General features: G+C 40.4%; 1 protein-coding gene across 1 annotated transcript in view; it reads left to right on the forward strand.

Moving 5' to 3' along the window:
- The first annotated feature begins 1,109 nt into the window (after positions 1 to 1,109).
- The window catches only part of LOC306919178 (WD repeat-containing protein 41-like), a 45,093-nt gene continuing 20,810 nt past the window's right edge, over positions 1,110 to 25,392 (forward strand). Inside the window, exons 1-4 of the mRNA XM_079532007.1 lie at positions 1,110 to 1,458; positions 3,820 to 3,935; positions 7,391 to 7,439; positions 9,448 to 9,570. Coding sequence (XP_079388133.1) covers positions 1,411 to 1,458; positions 3,820 to 3,935; positions 7,391 to 7,439; positions 9,448 to 9,570 — 336 coding nt within the window. The 5' untranslated portion in view covers positions 1,110 to 1,410. The remainder of the gene's footprint in view (positions 1,459 to 3,819; positions 3,936 to 7,390; positions 7,440 to 9,447; positions 9,571 to 25,392) is intronic.

Raw genomic sequence — 25,392 nt, forward strand, 5'->3', positions numbered from 1 at the left:
CTAAACTCCCAATGTTCATGAGTAATTGTCAATAAATCAAATTGATTGATTGATCATTTTTATTTCACAGTATGCAGAATGGGTAGCCTACATGTCAAAGAAAGCACAAGGTTTAGTACTGACGGAAAGAATGTGAAATAAAGGGCTGAAGCTGGAAGAAGACCTAAACTCATTGGTATGCACTGCCATCTAGTGGTATAACCATGTCAGGGCAGAGGCTGGGGAAAACATAATCATATTTACCCAGGGTATCTGGGCTAAGCTCAAGAACTTGTTTCCAGCCAGGCCCTGCTCATAGAACATTTCATGGTAGTGGTTCAATGCCTTGCTCAAGGGCACTTCAGCGGTAGTAATTTTAACGTGTCGGACCGCTGATTCGAACTGGAGACCTTCCGGTATCAAGACCGCTCCGCAATCCATTCGGCCACCGCTGCCGCTGTGTGCGTCTTTAATGGAAATGCACAATGTTTATCTAGTGTACTGCTTAATGCATTTAATATAATATAAACATTAATAAACAACTGCATAGATCAAAACATGTGACCTACTTTTTTATATTATTTTGAGCATTATTATTTTTTTTTTATCTCTGTGTTTATAGCAGTGTGAACGCTATTTTAGAATGAGTTTAGTCCATCCCAGGCTTCCGTAGTAGTGAGCAGTGTTGCCATGTCTGCTTATTATAAGCGACTTTGGGCTTATTTAGTCGCGGGTTGTGGGTTTTTGCTCTTGTTTCTAAAGTTGTTTATTTGGGCTTGTTTCTAACGTGTAGTTGTTTATTTGGTCTTGTTTAATGTTGTTTAAACCAGTGATTCTCTTCTCACGCAGTTCCATGTCATTTGGACCCCCAAATAATTGTGTAAATTTGTCTGCAGACCGACATCTGAAAATATTGTATGCACAGGGACAAGAATTGTGTTTAAAAATATATTCCACAACTACATTTAATTATTACATTTTTTTAATTGAAAATAGCATCTACATCCACAAGAAAATAGCATCTGCAAGCTCGCGACGCGTCGCATTGCTTGTAGATCTGCTATTTTCACATTCATTTTGGGCTTGTTTTCATAGAACCGGTCGCTTGTTTCGGTTACAGAATCTGGCAACACTGGTTGTGAGTCACGTGACCGTTATGGTCGACACTGTTATGTCTTCCTGCAGAAAAAAACAACAACAAAACCATCAATATTTATCATTTTAACGCTTTTAAAAAGCTCTTTATTCACCAGATTGGACTCGTTTATGAATACAGCGAAGATAGAAACCACAGGCTGTGGCAGTCAGGGTTTTATAGTGCTGCTAAATATCATAAAAACGACTTTATATGAGATGATGATGCAGCTGTTCTACGTTCACTAAGCCTGTTATTGATTATTATATCATACATTAATCAATAAATCAGCCATAATGCTGCGATGGATCCTCGGAGGACGAGAGGCTCAGGGTGCTGTGGAGGTACTGTAAGATTTATTTATAAATACTGTGTCTTATTAATATATAGGCTACTGTAAGATTTATTCATAAATACTTTATATTGATTTGATTGATTGACATTTGTATTTCACAGTAGGCTATGTAGTAGTAGTAGTAGTAGTAGTAGTAGTAGTAGTTGTGCTTGAAATGTACTGTAATTCTGCAAACTGTTAATAAATACTTCAATCAATCAAGAATGGGTTTATTTCAAACGAAAGCTCCAACCTGTGATTTCCTGTTTTTATGTAGAAGTGCTCTAAATGTTCTGATTAATTGAAAAAGGAACCTGTTGTTGTTTGTACTTGTAAACAAGTGTAATGCTTTATCAGTGTATCGTCCACAGTATTGATCGATTGATTGATTGATTGATTGAAGTATTTATTAACAGTTTGCAGAATTACAGTACATTTAAAGCACAACTCAATACAAAGACTGTTAACTGTTAATAAAGCATTACACTTGTTTACAAGAGGATCCACCTTGTTCAATTCATCAAAACATTTAGAGACGTACAAATAGACACTTCTATGGGGGGGGGGGGGGGGGGGGGACATCTTTGTAGTCTAATAGACGTCTAAATGGCTAAAAAATTGGTCTAAAAACGGGGGTAGAAAATAGTCTAAAAAGGAAAGTTTTTTAGCAGTCTAGGCTTAGATTAGACGTTGAAACAACGTCTAATCTAATTAAACAACGTCGTTTCAACGTCTATATATAGACTGTCTACATTTAGACCTTGATTAGCCTGCAGGCGAATTGCAGTCGTCCGTAGGTGCCCTTTGAGAGCAGTTTTGAAGGAGTCTAGGGATTCACACGTCTCAATGGCTGTTGGTAGGGCGTTCCACATTTTAGTGGCATAGGAGCGAAAATAATTTAGTCCAATCAAAATTCAGAAAAAACATAAAGGGTTGAAAACGACTGATCTAAAAGGTATCCGAAAAGGTCCATAATGCGTTTCCATTCAGGTCCTAAAATTAATTTATACATACTGTATAAATTAATTATTAAATGTGTGTGTGTGTGCGTGTGTGTGCGCTGTAAGTAAGTAAAGTGCTTTACATACAAATAATTAAAAAAAAAAAACAATATTGAAGAGAATATAACAGAAAAGTGAGTGCGTGCGTGTGTGCGTGCGTGCACACACTGTATGAGACAGGGAAATCACCCTTAAAGGACCACTTCACCACTTTTCAACATCTCTTCATATAATTGGTCCTCACTAATGTTCATGATAAAACCACCATTTTTTCCTACTCAGTCTGTGTCTCATAGGAGGGCTTTGGGCAGTTCGGACACCCGTCCACCAGTGACATCATCATTAGGCAGATTTATTTTTAAACAAGATTTGTTTTAAAATATATTTACATTTGTATTATCGTGAGAACGATGGCTTCAACTTTTGCATTGCAACTTTTCAGGAAAAGAAAGCCTGCCTTTTCTATTAGCTTGGATTCACCATCGATGATGTCACTGGTGGACGGGTTTCTGAACTGCCCACAGCCTTCCTATGAGACACAGACTGAGTAGGAAAAATGGTGGTATTTTATCATGAACATTAGTTAGGACCAATTATAGGAAGAGAAGTTGAAAAGTGGTGAAGTGGTCCTTTAACAAACAAACACTAGATTCTACTTGTGTTATTGCTCTCATACCATATTTTAACTTTTTCTTTAAATCTTGTTTTAACTTGAATGTTTTCTATTGTTGTCCATATTGTACACAGCACTTTGTAACATTGTTTGAAAAGGTGCTTTACACATACATTTTACTTCCTGCTTATTAGGCTACTATCACAATATAGAGTTTTTTAACTGTAAGAAATAAAATAACTCAGGTCGTGTGTTTCCTTTCCAGAGGAGCAGTGTGTTGTTGACATTGTGTTGTTTACGATACGATACGATACGATACAACTTTATTGTCAGCTTACACTGAGATTTGCTTTGCGTCCATGACGTCACCGTTCAAGATACAGACAAGACAGACACAATACATTACAGAATGATACATTACAGGACACACATCACAGTAGCAGACAGGAACAAGAAGAACAATAGAACATATCCTCTTGGTTTACCAATTTTGGTTTAAAAGCAGAACAGACTGGTGTACAAATGACTTCTTTAGCCTGTTTTTCTTATATTTCGGGACTCTAAACCGCCTCATGGAGGGCAGCAGTTGATATTCATCATTTAAAACATGTAAGGGGTCAGAGGAGATGCTCTTGGCCAGTCTAAGCATGCTCTTGGTCTGGGTCTCTTTAAATGAACGTAACACGACCTCAACAGGCCTACCAACAGTTTTAGCGCAGCTCCTAATTTGGTTTCCATTGTGTTGTTTACGTTCCAGAGGAGCAGTGTGATGTGCATCGGAGAGGAACAGCCTAAAAACATCTTCACTGAACTGCAGGTCCTGAAAGGACATTTTGACATCGTTCGCTTCCTGGTGCAGATCGATGACGTCAGGTGACAAATCATGACAATAAACACATTCTTTGGGTCTGAACAAATAATTAGAAAGGTTTTAGGACTAGTTACTCATATAGCAGACTGTAGCAGTGCTGTGTTAGTTAATAGGACTAGTTACTCATATAGCAGACTGTAGCAGTGCTGTGTTAGTTAATAGGACTAGTTAATAGGACTAGTTAATAGGACTAGTTACTCATATAGCAGACTGTAGCAGGGCTGTGTTAGTTAATAGGACTAGTTACTCATATAGCAGACTGTAGCAGTGCTGTGTTAGTTAATAGGACTAGTTAATAGGACTAGTAACTCATATAGCAGACTGTAGCAGTGCTGTGTTAGTTAATAGGACTAGTTAATAGGACTAGTTAATAGGACTAGTTACTCATATAGCAGACTGTAGCAGTGCTGTGTTAGTTAATAGGACTAGTTAATAGGACTAGTTAATAGGACTAGTTACTCATATAGCAGACTGTAGCAGTGCTGTGTTAGTTAATAGGACTAGTTAATAGGACTAGTTAATAGGACTAGTTACTCATATAGCAGACTGTAGCAGTGCTGTGTTAGTTAATAGGACTAGTTAATAGGACTAGTTAATAGGACTAGTTACTCATATAGCAGACTGTAGCAGGGCTGTGTTAGTTAATAGGACAAGTAAGACGCGCAAACGCGGGAAGCGAACGCAGCTCGTAAATTGCAATAACAACAATTAGAATAAATTACGTACTTAAGGTTTTTTTTAAGTTAAGTCTTTTTTAAATTAAATGTTTTTTCAAGTTTTTTTTAGTGTGTGTATGTGTGCGTGCGTGTTTCTTTTTTAGGTTTTTTTTTTAAAGTTTTTTGTTTAAGTTTTTTTTTAAGTTAAGTTTTTTGTGTGTGCGTTTTTCCTTTTTAAGTTTTTTTAAGTTAAGTTATTTTTTTAAGTTAAGTTTTTTTTTAAGTTAAGTTTTTTTTGTGTGTGCGTTTTTCCTTTTTAAGTTTTTTTTAAGGTAAGTTTTTTTTTAAGTTAAGTTTTTTTTGTGTGCGTTTTTCCTTTTTAAGTTTTTTTTTAAGGTAAGTTTTTTTTTAAGTTAAGTTTTTTTTGTGTGTGCGTTTTTCCTTTTTAAGTTTTTTTTTTTAGGTAAGTTTTTTTTTAAGTTAAGTTTTTTTTTAAGTTAAGTTTTTTGTGTGTGCGTTTTTCCTTTTTAAGTTTTTTTTTTAAGTTACGTTTTTTTTTAAGTTAAGTTTTTTTTTAAGTTAAGTTTTTTTAAGTTAAGTTTTTTGTGTGTGTGTGTGTGCGTGCGTGCGTGCGTGTGTGTGTGTGTGTGTGCGTGCGTGCATGTGTGTGTGTGTGTGTTTTTGTGTGTGATACAGCTGCACCCTCTGGTGGTGGGCGGGTGGTGTTACAGCGTGACACACACACACACACACAGACACACACACACACACACAGACACACAGACGTGATCTGCTGGGTCTCATAGTAAATGCTCACTGCGTTCGCAACTAGTTACTCATATAGCAGACTGTAGCAGTGCTGTGTTAGTTAATAGGACTAGTTAATAGGACTAGTTAATAGGACTAGTTACTCATAGCAGACTGTAGCAGTGCTGTGTTAGTTAATAGGACTAGTTAATATGACTAGTTAATAGGACTAGTTACTCATATAGCAGACTGTAGCAGGGCTGTGTTAGTTTATAGGACTAGTTAATAGGACTAGTAATAGGACTAGTTATTAGGACTAGTAATAGGACTAGTTAATAGGACTAGTAATAGGACTAGTTAATATGACTAGTAATAGGACTAGTTAATAGGACTAGTTAATAGGACTAGTTACTCATAGCAGACTGTAGCAGTGCTGTGTTAGTTAATAGGACTAGTAAATAGGACTAGTTACTCATATAGCAGACTGTAGCAGTGCTGTGTTAGTTAATAGGACTAGTTAATAGGACTAGTTAATAGGACTAGTAACTCATAGCAGACTGTAGCAGTGCTGTGTTAGTTAATATGACTAGTAATAGGACTAGTAACTCATAGCAGACTGTAGCAGTGCTGTGTTAGTTAATATGACTAGTTAATAGGACTAGTTAATAGGACTAGTAATAGGACTAGTTAATAGGACTAGTTAATAGGACTAGTAATAGGACTAGTAACTCATAGCAGACTGTAGCAGTGCTGTGTTAGTTAATAGGACTAGTTAATATGACTAGTAACTCATAGCAGACTGTAGCAGTGCTGTGTTAGTTAATAGGACTAGTTAATAGGACTAGTAACTCATAGCAGACTGTAGCAGTGCTGTGTTAGTTAATAGGACTAGTTAATAGGACTAGTAACTCATAGCAGACTGTAGCAGTGCTGTGTTAGTTAATAGGACTAGTTAATAGGACTAGTAACTCATAGCAGACTGTAGCAGTGCTGTGTTAGTTAATAGGACTAGTTAATAGGACTAGTAACTCATAGCAGACTGTAGCAGTGCTGTGTTAGTTAATAGGACTAGTTAATAGGACTAGTTACTCATATAGCAGACTGTAGCAGTGCTGTGTTAGTTAATAGGACTAGTTAATAGGACTAGTTAATAGGACTAGTAATAGGACTAGTAACTCATAGCAGACTGTAGCAGTGCTGTGTTAGTTAATAGGACTAGTTAATAGGACTAGTTACTCATATAGCAGACTGTAGCAGTGCTGTGTTAGTTAATAGGACTAGTTAATAGTACTAGTTAATAGGACTAGTAATAGGACTAGTAACTCATAGCAGACTGTAGCAGTGCTGTGTTAGTTAATAGGACTAGTTAATAGGACTAGTTAATAGGACTAGTTAATAGGACTAGTAATAGGACTAGTAACTCATAGCAGACTAGCAGTGCTGTGTTCAGAATTAGGACAGGAAATCTATGGAAAATACAGGATCAAACCTCAAACTAATTGCAGAAAAAACAAACTCAGCTGATTTTGTATCTTCAATATATCCTGAATAATATAAAATAAAAAAGGTTGCCTGGAATTGTCTGAGGGGAAAGTGTTGAAAATGGCCTGTACAGTATGTACCAACACATGTACAGTATGGCCACCATAATTATACATCCTATATAAGGCACATAGTTCTAGATTTCCTTTTGCTTTCAGTAGCATGTGACATATCAAACTAGAGGGTTTTCATGATGCTGAATCCATTCCAAGCATTAGTTTTGCATAAAAACACTCATTGGGCTACATTTGGCCATAGCCACTTGACGGCTATGGACTATATTTCATATAGTGACCATCAGTAGTTCTCAGACTGAAATCAACATTTCATACCATTGTTTAATTTTAATGTGACGTAAATGTCACAAGGCAGATGGGCGGGCGGGCGGGTGGGCGGGTGGGCAGGCAGGCATCTGTTGTATTTCTACTGTGTGTGTATGTTTATAATGTCATATTTCTACTGTGTGTGTATGTTTATAATGTCATATTTCACGTGTTTTCTCTTATTTCCAGGTGTGCGTCAGCAGGAGACGATGGCCTGGTTTTGGTTTGGAATATGAAGGTAAATATCATTCTGTATTTTAGAGTCCGGCCGATGTATCGGTCCGACCGATGTATCGGTCCGACCGATGTATCGGTCCGACCAAAGTATCGGTCCGACCGATGTATCGGTCCGACCAAAGTATCGGTCCGACCAAAGTATCGGTCGTTAGTTTTTTTACGACATCGGTATCGGCAGTTATGCAACCGATTTGTCCCGATTTCTTTCAACCTTTACGTCCATAATATGTTTTTCGGGGATGTCATTCGTGAAAATGTTGAAAAGCTTCCAAAATAATTCAAAAATAGCCGATCTACAGAGCTTGTAGATCGGCTATTTTTGAACATTTTCTGATGGGTTTAAATTAGAGCTGGGACTCGATTAAAAAAATTCATCTAATTAATCAGAGGCTTTGTAGTTAATTAATCTCGATTAATCGCATTTTAATCGCATACCATTATTCAACCCGCGAACAGTGAGAAACCTTTTTTTTCAAATGTTTTTTGGTATCCCAGTGAATAGTGACTACGGGATTCCACTCATTTTCAACATTTTACTGTCATTAATATACCTTAGAGTTGTTGTGTGGATATAATAAGAAAGTCCCCCCCATTCTGTGTTGCCTAGAACTGGAGGTCTGAAAAAAATCAGTAACATTATGAAGTACATCTCAGTGACATCACAAAAATGTACTTCATAATGTTACTGTTTTTTTCAGACCTCCAGTTCTATAGGCAACACATAATGGGGGGGTGCACACAACTCCATAGAAAAATGTTGAAAATGAGTGGTATTCCCCTTTAAGCAATACAACTTTTTTATCCCAACAGATAAACAAGAGCAGCAGTGTGTATATGAATACTCAAATGTGCTTTACATGGCGGGGCATGAGAACAAATAAAAACAACTTTATTATGGGGGAAACATTTCACATGAGGTTGGGGCTGACCCACGCTTGCTACTTCAGTATGTTTCGCATCGAGGACAGCTTGACAGCGGTGAAATCACCGCGCGTCTCCGGTGGTCTGTGAGACATGTTAAACTGAAGCAGCTAGCAAGCCTAGCATATAAGCTAAAGTTGGTCATAAATGGATCATTTCCCTCTGACATTGCACACAGCCATGCCGCTATCCACGCGTACATCCGATAGCTTTTACATCTAAATGTCCCATCCATGGAGCAAAAGCGATATAAGCGGCTTCTTCATTCGATTCATTTGGGTTTGGGCTTTTTGACGGAGCTGTAGCCTGTAGTGTAGAGTAAACAACTGCTGCTGCTCGCGTGCCGCAGCCTATTCAGTACTACTAGAAACGCACCCAGTGAGAAACGTTCCGCGGTGGAAAAAAAAGGTGCGATTAAATGCGTTAATTTTTTTAACGCGTTAATTTTTCTGTAGTTAATTCATCTCAATTAACGCGTTAAAGTCCCGGCCCTAGTTTAAATGTTTAAATGAATAAATTCAAGTTAGATGTTGTCAAATAGAAACTTGACTCAAATCTAACATTTTCTTTTTTCAAATTGATTAGAGTCTAATCAATTTGAATAAATAAATAAATAAATAAAATCATTAGACAATGTTGCACATTTCTGACAAAATATCGGTAATAATTGGAGCTCTAGGACTCTCCACAATCGGCATCGGTCGGCTCGACTGCATTTCTCTCACGTCATAAAAGCATTGTATGGTTCTGGTTCGGAATATGAATTTCATTCTGTATTTCACTCATAACATCAATTCTTCATTAATTTTTTTACTGTAATTTGCTAGGTAAGCTGTTTGCTGTGCGTACTACCGTGTTGTTACCACCAGATGTCACTGTTGTCACTGCTATGGATTAATGAACCACTTACAAGCTGCCTAATGTTGAGATAATAATGATATCGTGGAAATGTTCTTAAGATCGTCGATATTGTCTTAAAAATATCTGATCTACAAGCTCGCATCGTGTGTGCGTGCGTGTTTGCGTGCGTGCGCGTGTGTGTGTGTGTGTGTGCGTGCGTGCGTGCGTGCGTGCGTGTGTGTTTCCAGACAGGTCAGAGGCTGGTAGAATGCAGAGGTCATTGTCAACAGATCACCTCCATCACGACCTTGACCTCCACGACCTCCACACACACCTGGCTCATTACTGCCTCTAGTGACCGCACGCTGAGCGTATCCTTAACAGTTTTACTGCTATTTAATCCAATATTCTACGCCATGGGTTCCCAAAGTGGGGTCCGGGGACCCCTAGGGGTCCTTGAGGGTACCTAGCTCAATTAGAGATAGTTAATTTAACTCTGAGAGTGTACAAATGGAACCAAATGAACCCTTATGAGTCTGTAACTCTGAGAGTGTACAAATGGAACCAAATGAACCCTTATGGGTCTGTAACTCTGAGAGTTTACAAATGGAACCAAATGGACCCTTATGGGTCTGTAACTCTGAGAGTGTACAAATGGAACCAAATTAACCCTTATGGGTCTGTAACTCTGAGAGTTTACAAATGGAACCAAATGGACCCGTTATTTTACAATATAAATTGGGGGTCCCAGAGATGGAAATGCCATTAAATGGGTGGGTCCTTGAAATTGATAGATAGATAGATAGATAGAGTTTTTATTAAAGTGTCCTACATCATAAGATGCCCAGCCTGCACAGGCTCACAAAATTGTACATACATAATAATACATATACACAAAATACATAGACAGTTACTTATGGATACATCGTTCTCCAACGTAACTGCCACGCCTTCTCTACGAATTGTCCTAAAACAAAAACTTCATTACTGAACAACCAATTTAACATAAAACACTCAGACATCCAAAACAAATCTGGGTTCTTATCCTGATTTTTTTCAAATAAAGAGTTTCTTAAATCATGGTATAGTGGACAATAGAAAACAAAATGAAACTCATCCTCTACAACTCCCAGGTCACAAAGAGCACACAGTCGCTGCTCCTCAGGAATGCCAGTATATCTGCCAACCTCAACTGCCAGAGGTAAAGCACCAGATCTTAACTGGGCACAGAGGGACCTCTGTCCTCTTTTTAAATAAATGCAACATAAGGTTCAGTCATGTAGTCCTCTTTGAATTGAATATAACTTCTTAATTTAGCTTTTTTATGTCCACCCTCCATTGCTGCTGATGTAACATTGACAGTTTATATTTGACTGTATTAATGTTACAGTGAAGGTTATTTAAAAAATATATATGTTTAAATCAGAAAGTGAGAAAATTGAGGAGACCTCTCTTATCCACGGATGATTACATCTTTTATTCCAATTAAATATAATTTTCGTAAACCTCTCTTCTGGCAGTTGGATAAGGCGATTCCATAATCTGATCATTTCACTTCTCTGCCTTGTCAGGCAGCTTTCCCAACCTGTGTCACCTTCAATGGCCAACTTAGTGGTATACTTATGCACCCCGAGAAAACACCTCAAAGCTCTACTCTGAATGTTTTTACATTCGGTGGCCTCCTCAAAGCCCCACACACCTGCTGCATGAAACAAAATGGAAGAAACCATGGTGTCATAAAGCTTGGTAAATGTAGCAAAACCTAAATCAGGGCAACATTTCCTTTTACTTAATATGGCACCTAATGCTCTACCTGCTGAGTCAGCCAATGCATTCCTTCCCTCAGAGAAACTCATAAATTAATGAAAAACAAAACCTAAGTATTTGTATGAGGGGGAATAAGTCAAAGACATTGACCCGAACATAAAACTATGGGTACTTTGCTGTACAGCTTTCCTTCTGAAGTGTATAATCTGAGTTTTCTCTTTGTTAATCGCAAGTCTCCATTTACTGCACCATAGACATGAAGTCTCCATTTACTGCACCATAGACATGAAGTCTCCATTTACTGCACCAGACATGAAGTCTCCATTTACTGCACCATAGACATGAAGTCTCCATTTACTGCACCAGACATGAAGTCTCCATTTACTGCACCATAGACATGAAGTCTCCATTTACTGCACCAGACATGAAGTCTCCATTTACTGCACCAGACATGAAGTCTCCATTTACTGCACCAGACATGAAGTCTCCATTTACTGCACCATAGACATGAAGTCTCCATTTACTGCACCAGACATGAAGTCTCCATTTACTGCACCATAGACATGAAGTCTCCATTTACTGCACCAGACATGAAGTCTCCATTTACTGCACCATAGACATGAAGTCTCCATTTACTGCACCAGACATGAAGTCTCCATTTACTGCACCATAGACATGAAGTCTCCATTTACTGCACCATAGACATGAAGTCTCCATTTACTGCACCAGACATGAAGTCTCCATTTACTGCACCAAAGACATGAAGTCTCCATTTACTGCACCATAGACATGAAGTCTCCATTTACTGCACCATAGACATGATGTCTCCATTTACTGCACCAGCCATGAAGTCTCCATTTACTGCACCATAGACATGAAGTCTCCATTTACTGCACCATAGACATGAAGTCTCCATTTACTGCACCAGACATGAAGTCTCCATTTACTGCACCAAAGACATGAAGTCTCCATTTACTGCACCATAGACATGAAGTCTCCATTTACTGCACCATAGACATGATGTCTCCATTTACTGCACCAGCCATGAAGTCTCCATTTACTGCACCATAGACATGAAGTCTCCATTTACTGCACCATAGACATGAAGTCTCCATTTACTGCACCAGACATGAAGTCTCCATTTACTGCACCAGACATGAAGTCTCCATTTACTGCACCAGCCATGAAGTCTCCATTTACTGCACCAGACATGAAGTCTCCATTTACTGCACCAGACATGAAGTCTCCATTTACTGCACCATAGACATGAAGTCTCCATTTACTGCACCAGACATGAAGTCTCCATTTACTGCACCAGACATGAAGTCTCCATTTACTGCACCATAGACATGAAGTCTCCATTTACTGCACCATAGACATGAAGTCTCCATTTACTGCACCATAGACATGAAGTCTCCATTTACTGCACCAGACATGAAGTCTCCATTTACTGCACCAGACATGAAGTCTCCATTTACTGCACCAGACATGAAGTCTCCATTTACTGCACCATAGACATGAAGTCTCCATTTACTGCACCAGACATGAAGTCTCCATTTACTGCACCATAGACATGAAGTCTCCATTTACTGCACCAGACATGAAGTCTCCATTTACTGCACCATAGACATGAAGTCTCCATTTACTGCACCAGACATGAAGTCTCCATTTACTGCACCAAAGACATGAAGTCTCCATTTACTGCACCATAGACATGAAGTCTCCATTTACTGCACTATAGACATGAAGTCTCCATTTACTGCACCAGACATGAAGTCTCCATTTACTGCACCAGACATGAAGTCTCCATTTACTGCACCATAGACATGAAGTCTCCATTTACTGCACCAGACATGAAGTCTCCATTTACTGCACCATAGACATGAAGTCTCCATTTACTGCACCAGACATGAAGTCTCCATTTACTGCACCAGACATGAAGTCTCCATTTACTGCACCAGACATGAAGTCTCCATTTACTGCACCATAGACATGAAGTCTCCATTTACTGCACCAGACATGAAGTCTCCATTTACTGCACCAGACATGAAGTCTCCATTTACTGCACCAGACATGAAGTCTCCATTTACTGCACCATAGACATGATGTCTCCATTTACTGCACCAGACATGAAGTCTCCATTTACTGCACCATAGACATGAAGTCTCCATTTACTGCACCATAGACATGAAGTCTCCATTTACTGCACCATAGACATGAAGTCTCCATTTACTGCACCAGACATGAAGTCTCCATTTACTGCACCATAGACATGAAGTCTCCATTTACTGCACCATAGACATGAAGTCTCCATTTACTGCACCAGACATGAAGTCTCCATTTACTGCACCATAGACATGAAGTCTCCATTTACTGCACCATAGACATGAAGTCTCCATTTACTGCACCAGACATGAAGTCTCCATTTACTGCACCCTAGACATGAAGTCTCCATTTACTGCACCATAGACATGAAGTCTCCATTTACTGCACCAGACATGAAGTCTCCATTTACTGCACCAGACATGAAGTCTCCATTTACTGCACCAGACATGAAGTCTCCATTTACTGCACCATAGACATGAAGTCTCCATTTACTGCACCATAGACATGAAGTCTCCATTTACTGCACCATAGACATGAAGTCTCCATTTACTGCACCAGACATGAAGTCTCCATTTACTGCACCAGACATGAAGTCTCCATTTACTGCACCAGACATGAAGTCTCCATTTACTGCACCATAGACATGAAGTCTCCATTTACTGCACCAGACATGAAGTCTCCATTTACTGCACCATAGACATGAAGTCTCCATTTACTGCACCAGACATGAAGTCTCCATTTACTGCACCCTAGACATGAAGTCTCCATTTACTGCACCATAGACATGAAGTCTCCATTTACTGCACCAGACATGAAGTCTCCATTTACTGCACCAGACATGAAGTCTCCATTTACTGCACCAGACATGAAGTCTCCATTTACTGCACCATAGACATGAAGTCTCCATTTACTGCACCATAGACATGAAGTCTCCATTTACTGCACCAGACATGAAGTCTCCATTTACTGCACCATAGACATGAAGTCTCCATTTACTGCACCAGACATGAAGTCTCCATTTACTGCACCATAGACATGAAGTCTCCATTTACTGCACCAGACATGAAGTCTCCATTTACTGCACCATAGACATGAAGTCTCCATTTACTGCACCATAGACATGAAGTCTCCATTTACTGCACCATAGACATGAAGTCTCCATTTACTGCACCAGACATGAAGTCTCCATTTACTGCACCAGACATGAAGTCTCCATTTACTGCACCAGACATGAAGTCTCCATTTACTGCACCAGACATGAAGTCTCCATTTACTGCACCAGACATGAAGTCTCCATTTACTGCACCATAGACATGAAGTCTCCATTTACTGCACCAGACATGAAGTCTCCATTTACTGCACCATAGACATGAAGTCTCCATTTACTGCACCATAGACATGAAGTCTCCATTTACTGCACCAGACATGAAGTCTCCATTTACTGCACCAGACATGAAGTCTACATTTACTGCACCAGACATGAAGTCTCCATTTACTGCACCATAGACATGAAGTCTCCATTTACTGCACCAGACATGAAGTCTCCATTTACTGCACCAGACATGAAGTCTCCATTTACTGCACCAGACATGAAGTCTCCATTTACTGCACCAGACATGAAGTCTCCATTTACTGCACCATAGACATGAAGTCTCCATTTACTGCACCATAGACATGAAGTCTCCATTTACTGCACCAGACATGAAGTCTCCATTTACTGCACCATAGACATGAAGTCTCCATTTACTGCACCAGACATGAAGTCTCCATTTACTGCACCATAGACATGAAGTCTCCATTTACTGCACCATAGACATGAAGTCTCCATTTACTGCACCAGACATGAAGTCTCCATTTACTGCACCATAGACATGAAGTCTCCATTTACTGCACCATAGACATGAAGTCTCCATTTACTGCACCAGACAAGAAGTCTCCATTTACTGCACCGGACATGAAGTCTCCATTTACTGCACCAGACATGAAGTCTCAATTTACTGCACCATAGACATGAAGTCTCCATTTACTGCACCATAGACATGAAGTCTCCATTTACTGCACCAGACATGAAGTCTCCATTTACTGCACCAGACATGAAGTCTCCATTTACTGCACCAGACATGAAGTCTCCATTTACTGCACCAGACATGAAGTCTCCATTTACTGCACCAGACATGAAGTCTCCATTTACTGCACCAGACATGAAGTCTCCATTTACTGCACCATAGACATGGAGTCTCCATTTACTGCACCATAGCCATGAAGTCTCCATTTACTGCACCAGACATGAAGTCTCCATTTACTGCACCATAGACATGAAGTCTCCATTTACTGCACCATAGACATGAAGTCTCCATTTACTGCACCAGACATGAAGTCTCCATTTACTGCACCATAGACATGAAGTCTCCATTTACTGCACCATAGACATGAAGTCTCCATTTACTGCACCAGACATGAAGTCTCCATTTACTGCACCAGACATGAAGTCTCCATTTACTGCACCAGACATGAAGTCTCCATTTACTGCACCATAGACATGAAGTCTCCATTTACTGCACCAGACATGAAGTCTCCATTTACTGCACCATAGACATGAAGTCTCCATTTACTGCACCAGACATGAAGTCTCCATTTACTGCACCATAGACATGAAGTCTCCATTTACTGCACCAGACATGAAGTCTCCATTTACTGCACCAAAGACATGAAGTCTCCATTTACTGCACCATAGACATGAAGTCTCCATTTACTGCACTATAGACATGAAGTCTCCATTTACTGCACCAGACATGAAGTCTCCATTTACTGCACCAGACATGAAGTCTCCATTTACTGCACCATAGACATGAAGTCTCCATTTACTGCACCAGACATGAAGTCTCCATTTACTGCACCATAGACATGAAGTCTCCATTTACTGCACCAGACATGAAGTCTCCATTTACTGCACCAGACATGAAGTCTCCATTTACTGCACCAGACATGAAGTCTCCATTTACTGCACCATAGACATGAAGTCTCCATTTACTGCACCAGACATGAAGTCTCCATTTACTGCACCAGACATGAAGTCTCCATTTACTGCACCAGACATGAAGTCTCCATTTACTGCACCATAGACATGATGTCTCCATTTACTGCACCAGACATGAAGTCTCCATTTACTGCACCATAGACATGAAGTCTCCATTTACTGCACCATAGACATGAAGTCTCCATTTACTGCACCATAGACATGAAGTCTCCATTTACTGCACCAGACATGAAGTCTCCATTTACTGCACCATAGACATGAAGTCTCCATTTACTGCACCATAGACATGAAGTCTCCATTTACTGCACCAGACATGAAGTCTCCATTTACTGCACCATAGACATGAAGTCTCCATTTACTGCACCATAGACATGAAGTCTCCATTTACTGCACCAGACATGAAGTCTCCATTTACTGCACCCTAGACATGAAGTCTCCATTTACTGCACCATAGACATGAAGTCTCCATTTACTGCACCAGACATGAAGTCTCCATTTACTGCACCAGACATGAAGTCTCCATTTACTGCACCAGACATGAAGTCTCCATTTACTGCACCATAGACATGAAGTCTCCATTTACTGCACCATAGACATGAAGTCTCCATTTACTGCACCATAGACATGAAGTCTCCATTTACTGCACCAGACATGAAGTCTCCATTTACTGCACCAGACATGAAGTCTCCATTTACTGCACCAGACATGAAGTCTCCATTTACTGCACCATAGACATGAAGTCTCCATTTACTGCACCAGACATGAAGTCTCCATTTACTGCACCATAGACATGAAGTCTCCATTTACTGCACCAGACATGAAGTCTCCATTTACTGCACCCTAGACATGAAGTCTCCATTTACTGCACCATAGACATGAAGTCTCCATTTACTGCACCAGACATGAAGTCTCCATTTACTGCACCAGACATGAAGTCTCCATTTACTGCACCAGACATGAAGTCTCCATTTACTGCACCATAGACATGAAGTCTCCATTTACTGCACCATAGACATGAAGTCTCCATTTACTGCACCAGACATGAAGTCTCCATTTACTGCACCATAGACATGAAGTCTCCATTTACTGCACCAGACATGAAGTCTCCATTTACTGCACCATAGACATGAAGTCTCCATTTACTGCACCAGACATGAAGTCTCCATTTACTGCACCATAGACATGAAGTCTCCATTTACTGCACCATAGACATGAAGTCTCCATTTACTGCACCATAGACATGAAGTCTCCATTTACTGCACCAGACATGAAGTCTCCATTTACTGCACCAGACATGAAGTCTCCATTTACTGCACCAGACATGAAGTCTCCATTTACTGCACCAGACATGAAGTCTCCATTTACTGCACCAGACATGAAGTCTCCATTTACTGCACCATAGACATGAAGTCTCCATTTACTGCACCAGACATGAAGTCTCCATTTACTGCACCATAGACATGAAGTCTCCATTTACTGCACCATAGACATGAAGTCTCCATTTACTGCACCAGACATGAAGTCTCCATTTACTGCACCAGACATGAAGTCTACATTTACTGCACCAGACATGAAGTCTCCATTTACTGCACCATAGACATGAAGTCTCCATTTACTGCACCAGACATGAAGTCTCCATTTACTGCACCAGACATGAAGTCTCCATTTACTGCACCAGACATGAAGTCTCCATTTACTGCACCAGACATGAAGTCTCCATTTACTGCACCATAGACATGAAGTCTCCATTTACTGCACCATAGACATGAAGTCTCCATTTACTGCACCAGACATGAAGTCTCCATTTACTGCACCATAGACATGAAGTCTCCATTTACTGCACCAGACATGAAGTCTCCATTTACTGCACCATAGACATGAAGTCTCCATTTACTGCACCATAGACATGAAGTCTCCATTTACTGCACCAGACATGAAGTCTCCATTTACTGCACCATAGACATGAAGTCTCCATTTACTGCACCATAGACATGAAGTCTCCATTTACTGCACCAGACAAGAAGTCTCCATTTACTGCACCGGACATGAAGTCTCCATTTACTGCACCAGACATGAAGTCTCAATTTACTGCACCATAGACATGAAGTCTCCATTTACTGCACCATAGACATGAAGTCTCCATTTACTGCACCAGACATGAAGTCTCCATTTACTGCACCAGACATGAAGTCTCCATTTACTGCACCAGACATGAAGTCTCCATTTACTGCACCAGACATGAAGTCTCCATTTACTGCACCAGACATGAAGTCTCCATTTACTGCACCAGACATGAAGTCTCCATTTACTGCACCATAGACATGGAGTCTCCATTTACTGCACCATAGCCATGAAGTCTCCATTTACTGCACCAGACATGAAGTCTCCATTTACTGCACCATAGACATGAAGTCTCCATTTACTGCACCATAGACATGAAGTCTCCATTTACTGCACCAGACATGAAGTCTCCATTTACTGCACCAGACATGAAGTCTCCATCTACTGCACCAGACATGAAGTCTCCATTTACTGCACCATAGACATGAAGTCTCCATTTACTGCACCAGACATGAAGTCTCCATTTACTGCACCATAGACATGAAGTCTCCATTTACTGCACCAGACATGAAGTCTCCATTTACTGCACCAGACATGAAGTCTCCATTTACTGCACCAGACATGAAGTCTCCATTTACTGCACCAGACATGAAGTCTCCATTTACTGCACCATAGCCATGGAGTCTCCATTTACTGCACCAGACATGAAGTCTCCATTTACTGCACCAGACATGAAGTCTCCATTTACTGCACCATAGACATGAAGTCTCCATTTACTGCACCATAGACATGAATTCTCCATTTACTGCACCATAGACATGAAGTCTCCATTTACTGCACCAGACATGAAGTCTCCATTTACTGCACCAGACATGAAGTCTCCATTTACTGCACCAGACATGAAGTCTCCATTTACTGCACCATAGACATGAAGTCTCCATTTACTGCACCAGACATGAAGTCTCCATTTACTGCACCAGACATGAAGTCTCCATTTACTGCACCATAGACATGAAGTCTCCATTTAATGCACCAGACATGAAGTCTCCATTTACTGCACCATAGACATGAAGTCTCCATTTACTGCACCATAGACATGAAGTCTCCATTTACTGCACCAGACATGAAGTCTCCATTTACTGCACCATAGACATGAAGTCTCCATTTACTGCACCAGACATGAAGTCTCCATTTACTGCACCATAGACATGAAGTCTCCATTTACTGCACCAGACATGAAGTCTCCATTTACTGCACCAGACATGAAGTCTCCATTTACTGCACCATAGACATGAAGTCTCCATTTACTGCACCAGACATGAAGTCTCCATTTACTGCACCAGACATGAAGTCTCCATGTACTGCACCATAGACATGAAGTCTCCATTTACTGCACCAGACATGAAGTCTCCATTTACTGCACCAGACATGAAGTCTCCATTTACTGCACCATAGACATGAAGTCTCCATTTACTGCACCAGACATGAAGTCTCCATTTACTGCACCATAGACATGAAGTCTCCATTTACTGCACCAGACATGAAGTCTCCATTTACTGCACCAGACATGAAGTCTCCATTTACTGCACCAGACATGAAGTCTCCATTTACTGCACCAGACATGAAGTCTCCATTTACTGCACCATAGACATGAAGTCTCCATTTACTGCACCAGACATGAAGTCTCCATTTACTGCACCAGACATGAAGTCTCCATTTACTGCACCAGACATGAAGTCTCCATTTACTGCACCAGACATGAAGTCTCCATTTACTGCACCATAGACATGAAGTCTCCATTTACTGCACCAGACATGAAGTCTCCATTTACTGCACCAGACATGAAGTCTCCATTTACTGCACCAGACATGAAGTCTCCATTTACTGCACCATAGACATGAAGTCTCCATTTACTGCACCAGACATGAAGTCTCCATTTACTGCACCATAGACATGAAGTCTCCATTTACTGCACCAGACATGAAGTCTCCATTTACTGCACCAGACATGAAGTCTCCATTTACTGCACCAGACATGAAGTCTCCATTTACTGCACCATAGACATGAAGTCTCCATTTACTGCACCAGACATGAAGTCTCCATTTACTGCACCATAGACATGAAGTCTCCATTTACTGCACCAGACATGAAGTCTCCATTTACTGCACCATAGACATGAAGTCTCCATTTACTGCACCAGACATGAAGTCTCCATTTACTGCACCAGACATGAAGTCTCCATTTACTGCACCAGACATGAAGTCTCCATTTACTGCACCAGACATGAAGTCTCCATTTACTGCACCATAGACATGAAGTCTCCATTTACTGCACCAGACATGAAGTCTCCATTTACTGCACCAGACATGAAGTCTCCATTTACTGCACCAGACATGAAGTCTCCATTTACTGCACCAGACATGAAGTCTCCATTTACTGCACCATAGACATGAAGTCTCCATTTACTGCACCAGACATGAAGTCTCCATTTACTGCACCAGACATGAAGTCTCCATTTACTGCACCATAGACATGAAGTCTCCATTTACTGCACCAGACATGAAGTCTCCATTTACTGCACCATAGACATGAAGTCTCCATTTACTGCACCAGACATGAAGTCTCCATTTACTGCACCATAGACATGAAGTCTCCATTTACTGCACCAGACATGAAGTCTCCATTTACTGCACCAGACATGAAGTCTCCATTTACTGCACCATAGACATGAAGTCTCCATTTACTGCACCATAGCCATGGAGTCTCCATTTACTGCACCAGACATGAAGTCTCCATTTACTGCACCAGACATGAAGTCTCCATTTACTGCACCAGACATGAAGTCTCCATTTACTGCACCAGACATGAAGTCTCCATTTACTGCACCATAGACATGAAGTCTCCATTTACTGCACCATAGACATGAAGTCTCCATTTACTGCACCAGACATGCAATATTCAGCATTTCTTGTACATTTGACTCATTTTCAGCTGTTTTTACCCTCCTCTAATCTAGCTCTTACTATAGATTATATAACAAAAATATGCTCAATACAAGCCCTGTTTTTTCTGAAGCCGTTTTGTTCATCCACCAACATGTTACTGCTCCAGGTAATCAGTAAGTCTTTGATTTACAACACTGGAATAAAGCTTATAGACTGTACTGAGCAAACTGATGAATAAAGCTTATAGACTGTACTGAGCAAACTGATGAATAAAGCTTATAGACTGTACTGAGCAAACTGATGAATAAAGCTTATAGACTGTACTGAGCAAACTGATGAATAAAGCCTAATGAATAAAGCTTATAGACTGTACTGAGCAAACTGATGCCTCTATAATTTAGAGGGACTCTAGGATCGACCTTTGGTGATTTTGGAATGGGTATAATTATTGATTTGTCCCACCCCGAGGGCTTTGGAGCAGCGGTGGCCGAACGGTTTGCGGAGCGGTCTTGTTATCGGAAGGTCGCCAGTTCGAATCCCCGGACCGGCACGTTAAAATTACCACCGCTGAAGTGCCTTTGAGCAAGGCATTGAACCCCTACCATGAAATGTTCTATGAGCAGGGTCTGGCTGTAACCAAGCATCTCGAGCTTAGTCCATTCACCCTGGGTAAACAAAGAACTTTGCTTTGCTTTGATGCCTGTATTGAAACAGACTTGACATAAGGAGTGCAGTACAGTCAGCATCTGAGGGGATTTAAGCACTTCATTGGGTTCCTCCACACCTACTGCCTTTTTTAATTTAGCTCTCTCTATAGCATCCTGGACCTCCTGTATGGTTATATCATTATTCAGTATATGCTGTTGGTAGTATGTTGTATGTTCAGCATCCTGAACCTCCTGTATGGTTATATCATTATTCAGTATATGCTGTTGGTAGTATGTTGTATGCTCATTGCACCAGTTTACATGTTGGTAGTATGTTGTATGCTCATTGCACCAGTTTACATGTTGGTAGTATGTTGTATGCTCATTGCACCAGTTTACATGTTGGTAGTATGTTGTATGCTCATTGCACCAGTTTACATGTTGGTAGTATGTTGTATGCTCATTGCACCAGTTTACATGTTGGTAGTATGTTGTATGCTCATTGCACCAGTTTACATGTTGGTAGTATGTTGTATGCTCATTGCACCAGTTTACATGTTTATTTTAGGAACTGCTCATTGAATAGAGGAAGATTACAGCAAGCATACAGATCCCTATAATCATTTCCCCACCGTTTTACTATCTGATTGGTTTCAAATGATGATTCACCATTTTCCATTAGGATCTCCATTGGTAGCAGCTTACTCTTTTGAGGACCCAATTTATTTATTTCTCTCCAAAATAATTGTGGATTGTTAAACTGTGTTTGGTCGATTTCTAAGGCTTGCCCTCTCTTAAAACGTCTTTTATAGAACCTAAGCCTTCTTTCAAAAATAGTTTGGCATCGTTTGAATTGCGTCCGAGCGATTCCCAAGCAGGTTCTGCGGGAAGGAGCGCTCGTTGCACCACGTTCGCCCCACCCTACTACTAGTAGCGAAGGAAAGTGCCGCCCGCGCGGGCGGAACCTCACCTTCTAATACAAACTCAAAACCCCATTCTGCCAGCTGCCTCGCTAGCCTAGTGGATTACTACGCCGACTTGTAATACCATGCTTCACGCGTTCGCGCCCCACTGCCGCCACCTCTTTTACTACTGCAGACTTTTTAATAGTTTTTGGATTAAGGTTGGTGAGGGGTACGTTAATAGTTTTTGGATTAAGGTTGGTGAGGGGTACATTAATAGTTTTTGGATTAAGGTTGGTGAGGGGTTCGTTAATAGTTTTTGGATTAAGGTTGGTGAGGGGTACGTTGATAGTTTTTGGATTAAGGTTGGTGAGGGGTACGTTAATAGTTTTTGGATTAAGGTTGGTGAGGGGTACGTTAATAGTTTTTGGATTAAGGTTGGTGAGGGGTACGTTAATAGTTTTTGGATTAAGGTTGGTGAGGGGTACGTTAATAGTTTTTGGATTAAGGTTGGTGAGGGGTACGTTAATAGTTTTTGGATTAAGGTTGGTGAGGGGTACGTTAATAGTTTTTGGATTAAGGTTGGTGAGGGATGCATTCAAAAGATTGGATTAAGGTTGGTGAGGGATGCGTTGCTCCCCTGCTTGCGGTTATGTTTAGGTTAGAGTTAGAGATAGGGTTAGTACTAGTCATAGAGTACTAGTAGGCATAACACTTGTGTGCGGTCCAAAACACAGCCCAGCGCTTCCTACTTCCTACAACCAATCACAGCGCTCCAAATTCAACTCGCGCTTGGGAATCGCTCGGGCGCGTTTGAATTCATCCCGAAATGTTCTCTTCCTGCCCTGATCTTTACACTCCAAAAACACTCTCTCTGCTGTGCGCAGGCTAAGACTAACACTCTCTCTGCTGTGCGCAGGCTAAGCCACAGGACATTCAATTCACCATTCCAATACGGTTGTTTAGTTCTATAAATCGTATTATTATGTTTAACGGCACAATGTTTATCTAATTCTTTGTATAGAAGATTACATAGTTGGCCATAACACACATCTACATTTAGATTACATAGTTGGCCATAACACACATCTACATTTAGATTACATAGTTGGCCATAACACACATCTACATTTAGATTACATAGTTGGCCATAACACACATCTACATTTAGATTACATAGTTGGCCATAACACACATCTACATTTAGATTACATAGTTGGCCATAACACACATCTACATTTAGATTACATAGTTGGCCATAACACACATCTACATTTAGATTACATAGTTGGCCATAACACACATGTACATTTAGATTACATAGTTGGCCATAACACACATTTAGATTACATAGTTGGCCATAACACACATCTACATTTAGATTACATAGTTGGCCATAACACACATGTACATTTAGATTACATAGTTGGCCATAACACACATGTACATTTAGATTACATAGTTGGCCATAACACACATCTACATTTAGATTACATAGTTGGCCATAACACACATCTACATTTAGATTACATAGTTGACCATAACACACATCTACATTTAGATTACATAGTTGGCCATAACACACATGTACATTTAGATTACATAGTTGACCATAACACACATCTACATTTAGATTACATAGTTGGCCATAACACACATCTACATTTAGATTACATAGTTGGCCATAACACACATCTACATTTAGATTACATAGTTGACCATAACACACATCTACATTTAGATTACATAGTTGGCCATAACACACATCTACATTTAGATTACATAGTTGGCCATAACACACATCTACATTTAGATTACATAGTTGGCCATAACACACATCTACATTTAGATTACATAGTTGGCCATAACACACATCTACATTTAGATTACATAGTTGGCCATAACACACATCTACATTTAGATTACATAGTTGGCCATAACACACATCTACATTTAGATTACATAGTTGGCCATAACACACATCTACATTTAGATTACATAGTTGGCCATAACACACATCTACATTTAGATTACATAGTTGGCCATAACACACATGTACATTTAGATTACATAGTTGGCCATAACACACATCTACATTTAGATTACATAGTTGGCCATAACACACATCTACATTTAGATTACATAGTTGGCCATAACACACATCTACATTTAGATTACATAGTTGGCCATAACACACATCTACATTTAGATTACATAGTTGGCCATAACACACATCTACATTTTCGGAATCACTGCTAGAGCCGTAAAAATCCTCCCTTATCGGGGTCACTGGCATATGTTTTCAAATGGGGGGTCCGTGGCCTAATGGGCATTGAACTAATTTTCCCAGAAGCCCTAGCTCAGCTCAGAGCACGGCTTGTTTTCCGTCGTAACGCGACGGCCTCGTCACCAGGTCCGCCACAAATCCGCTCTTTCTTTTTAATTATTAAAAAAACGGCGAATTAAACACATTAAACAAATAGCGGGTTTAGCGTATTACGCATGGGGGGGGAACGTTGGATTAAACCATTTCAAGCCCTCAAGCACGCACGCACGCACGCAGGCACGCACGCAGGCACGCACGCAGGCACGCACGCACGCAGGCACGCACGCAGGCACGCAGGCACGCACGCACGCAGGCACGCACGCACGCAGGCACGCACGCAGGCACGCATGCAGGCACGCACGCAGGCACGCATGCAGGCACGCACGCAGGCACGCATGCAGG

The sequence above is a fragment of the Electrona antarctica genome, assembly GCF_951216825.1.
Source record: "Electrona antarctica genome assembly, contig: scaffold_255, whole genome shotgun sequence".
NCBI lineage: Eukaryota > Metazoa > Chordata > Actinopteri > Myctophiformes > Myctophidae > Electrona > Electrona antarctica.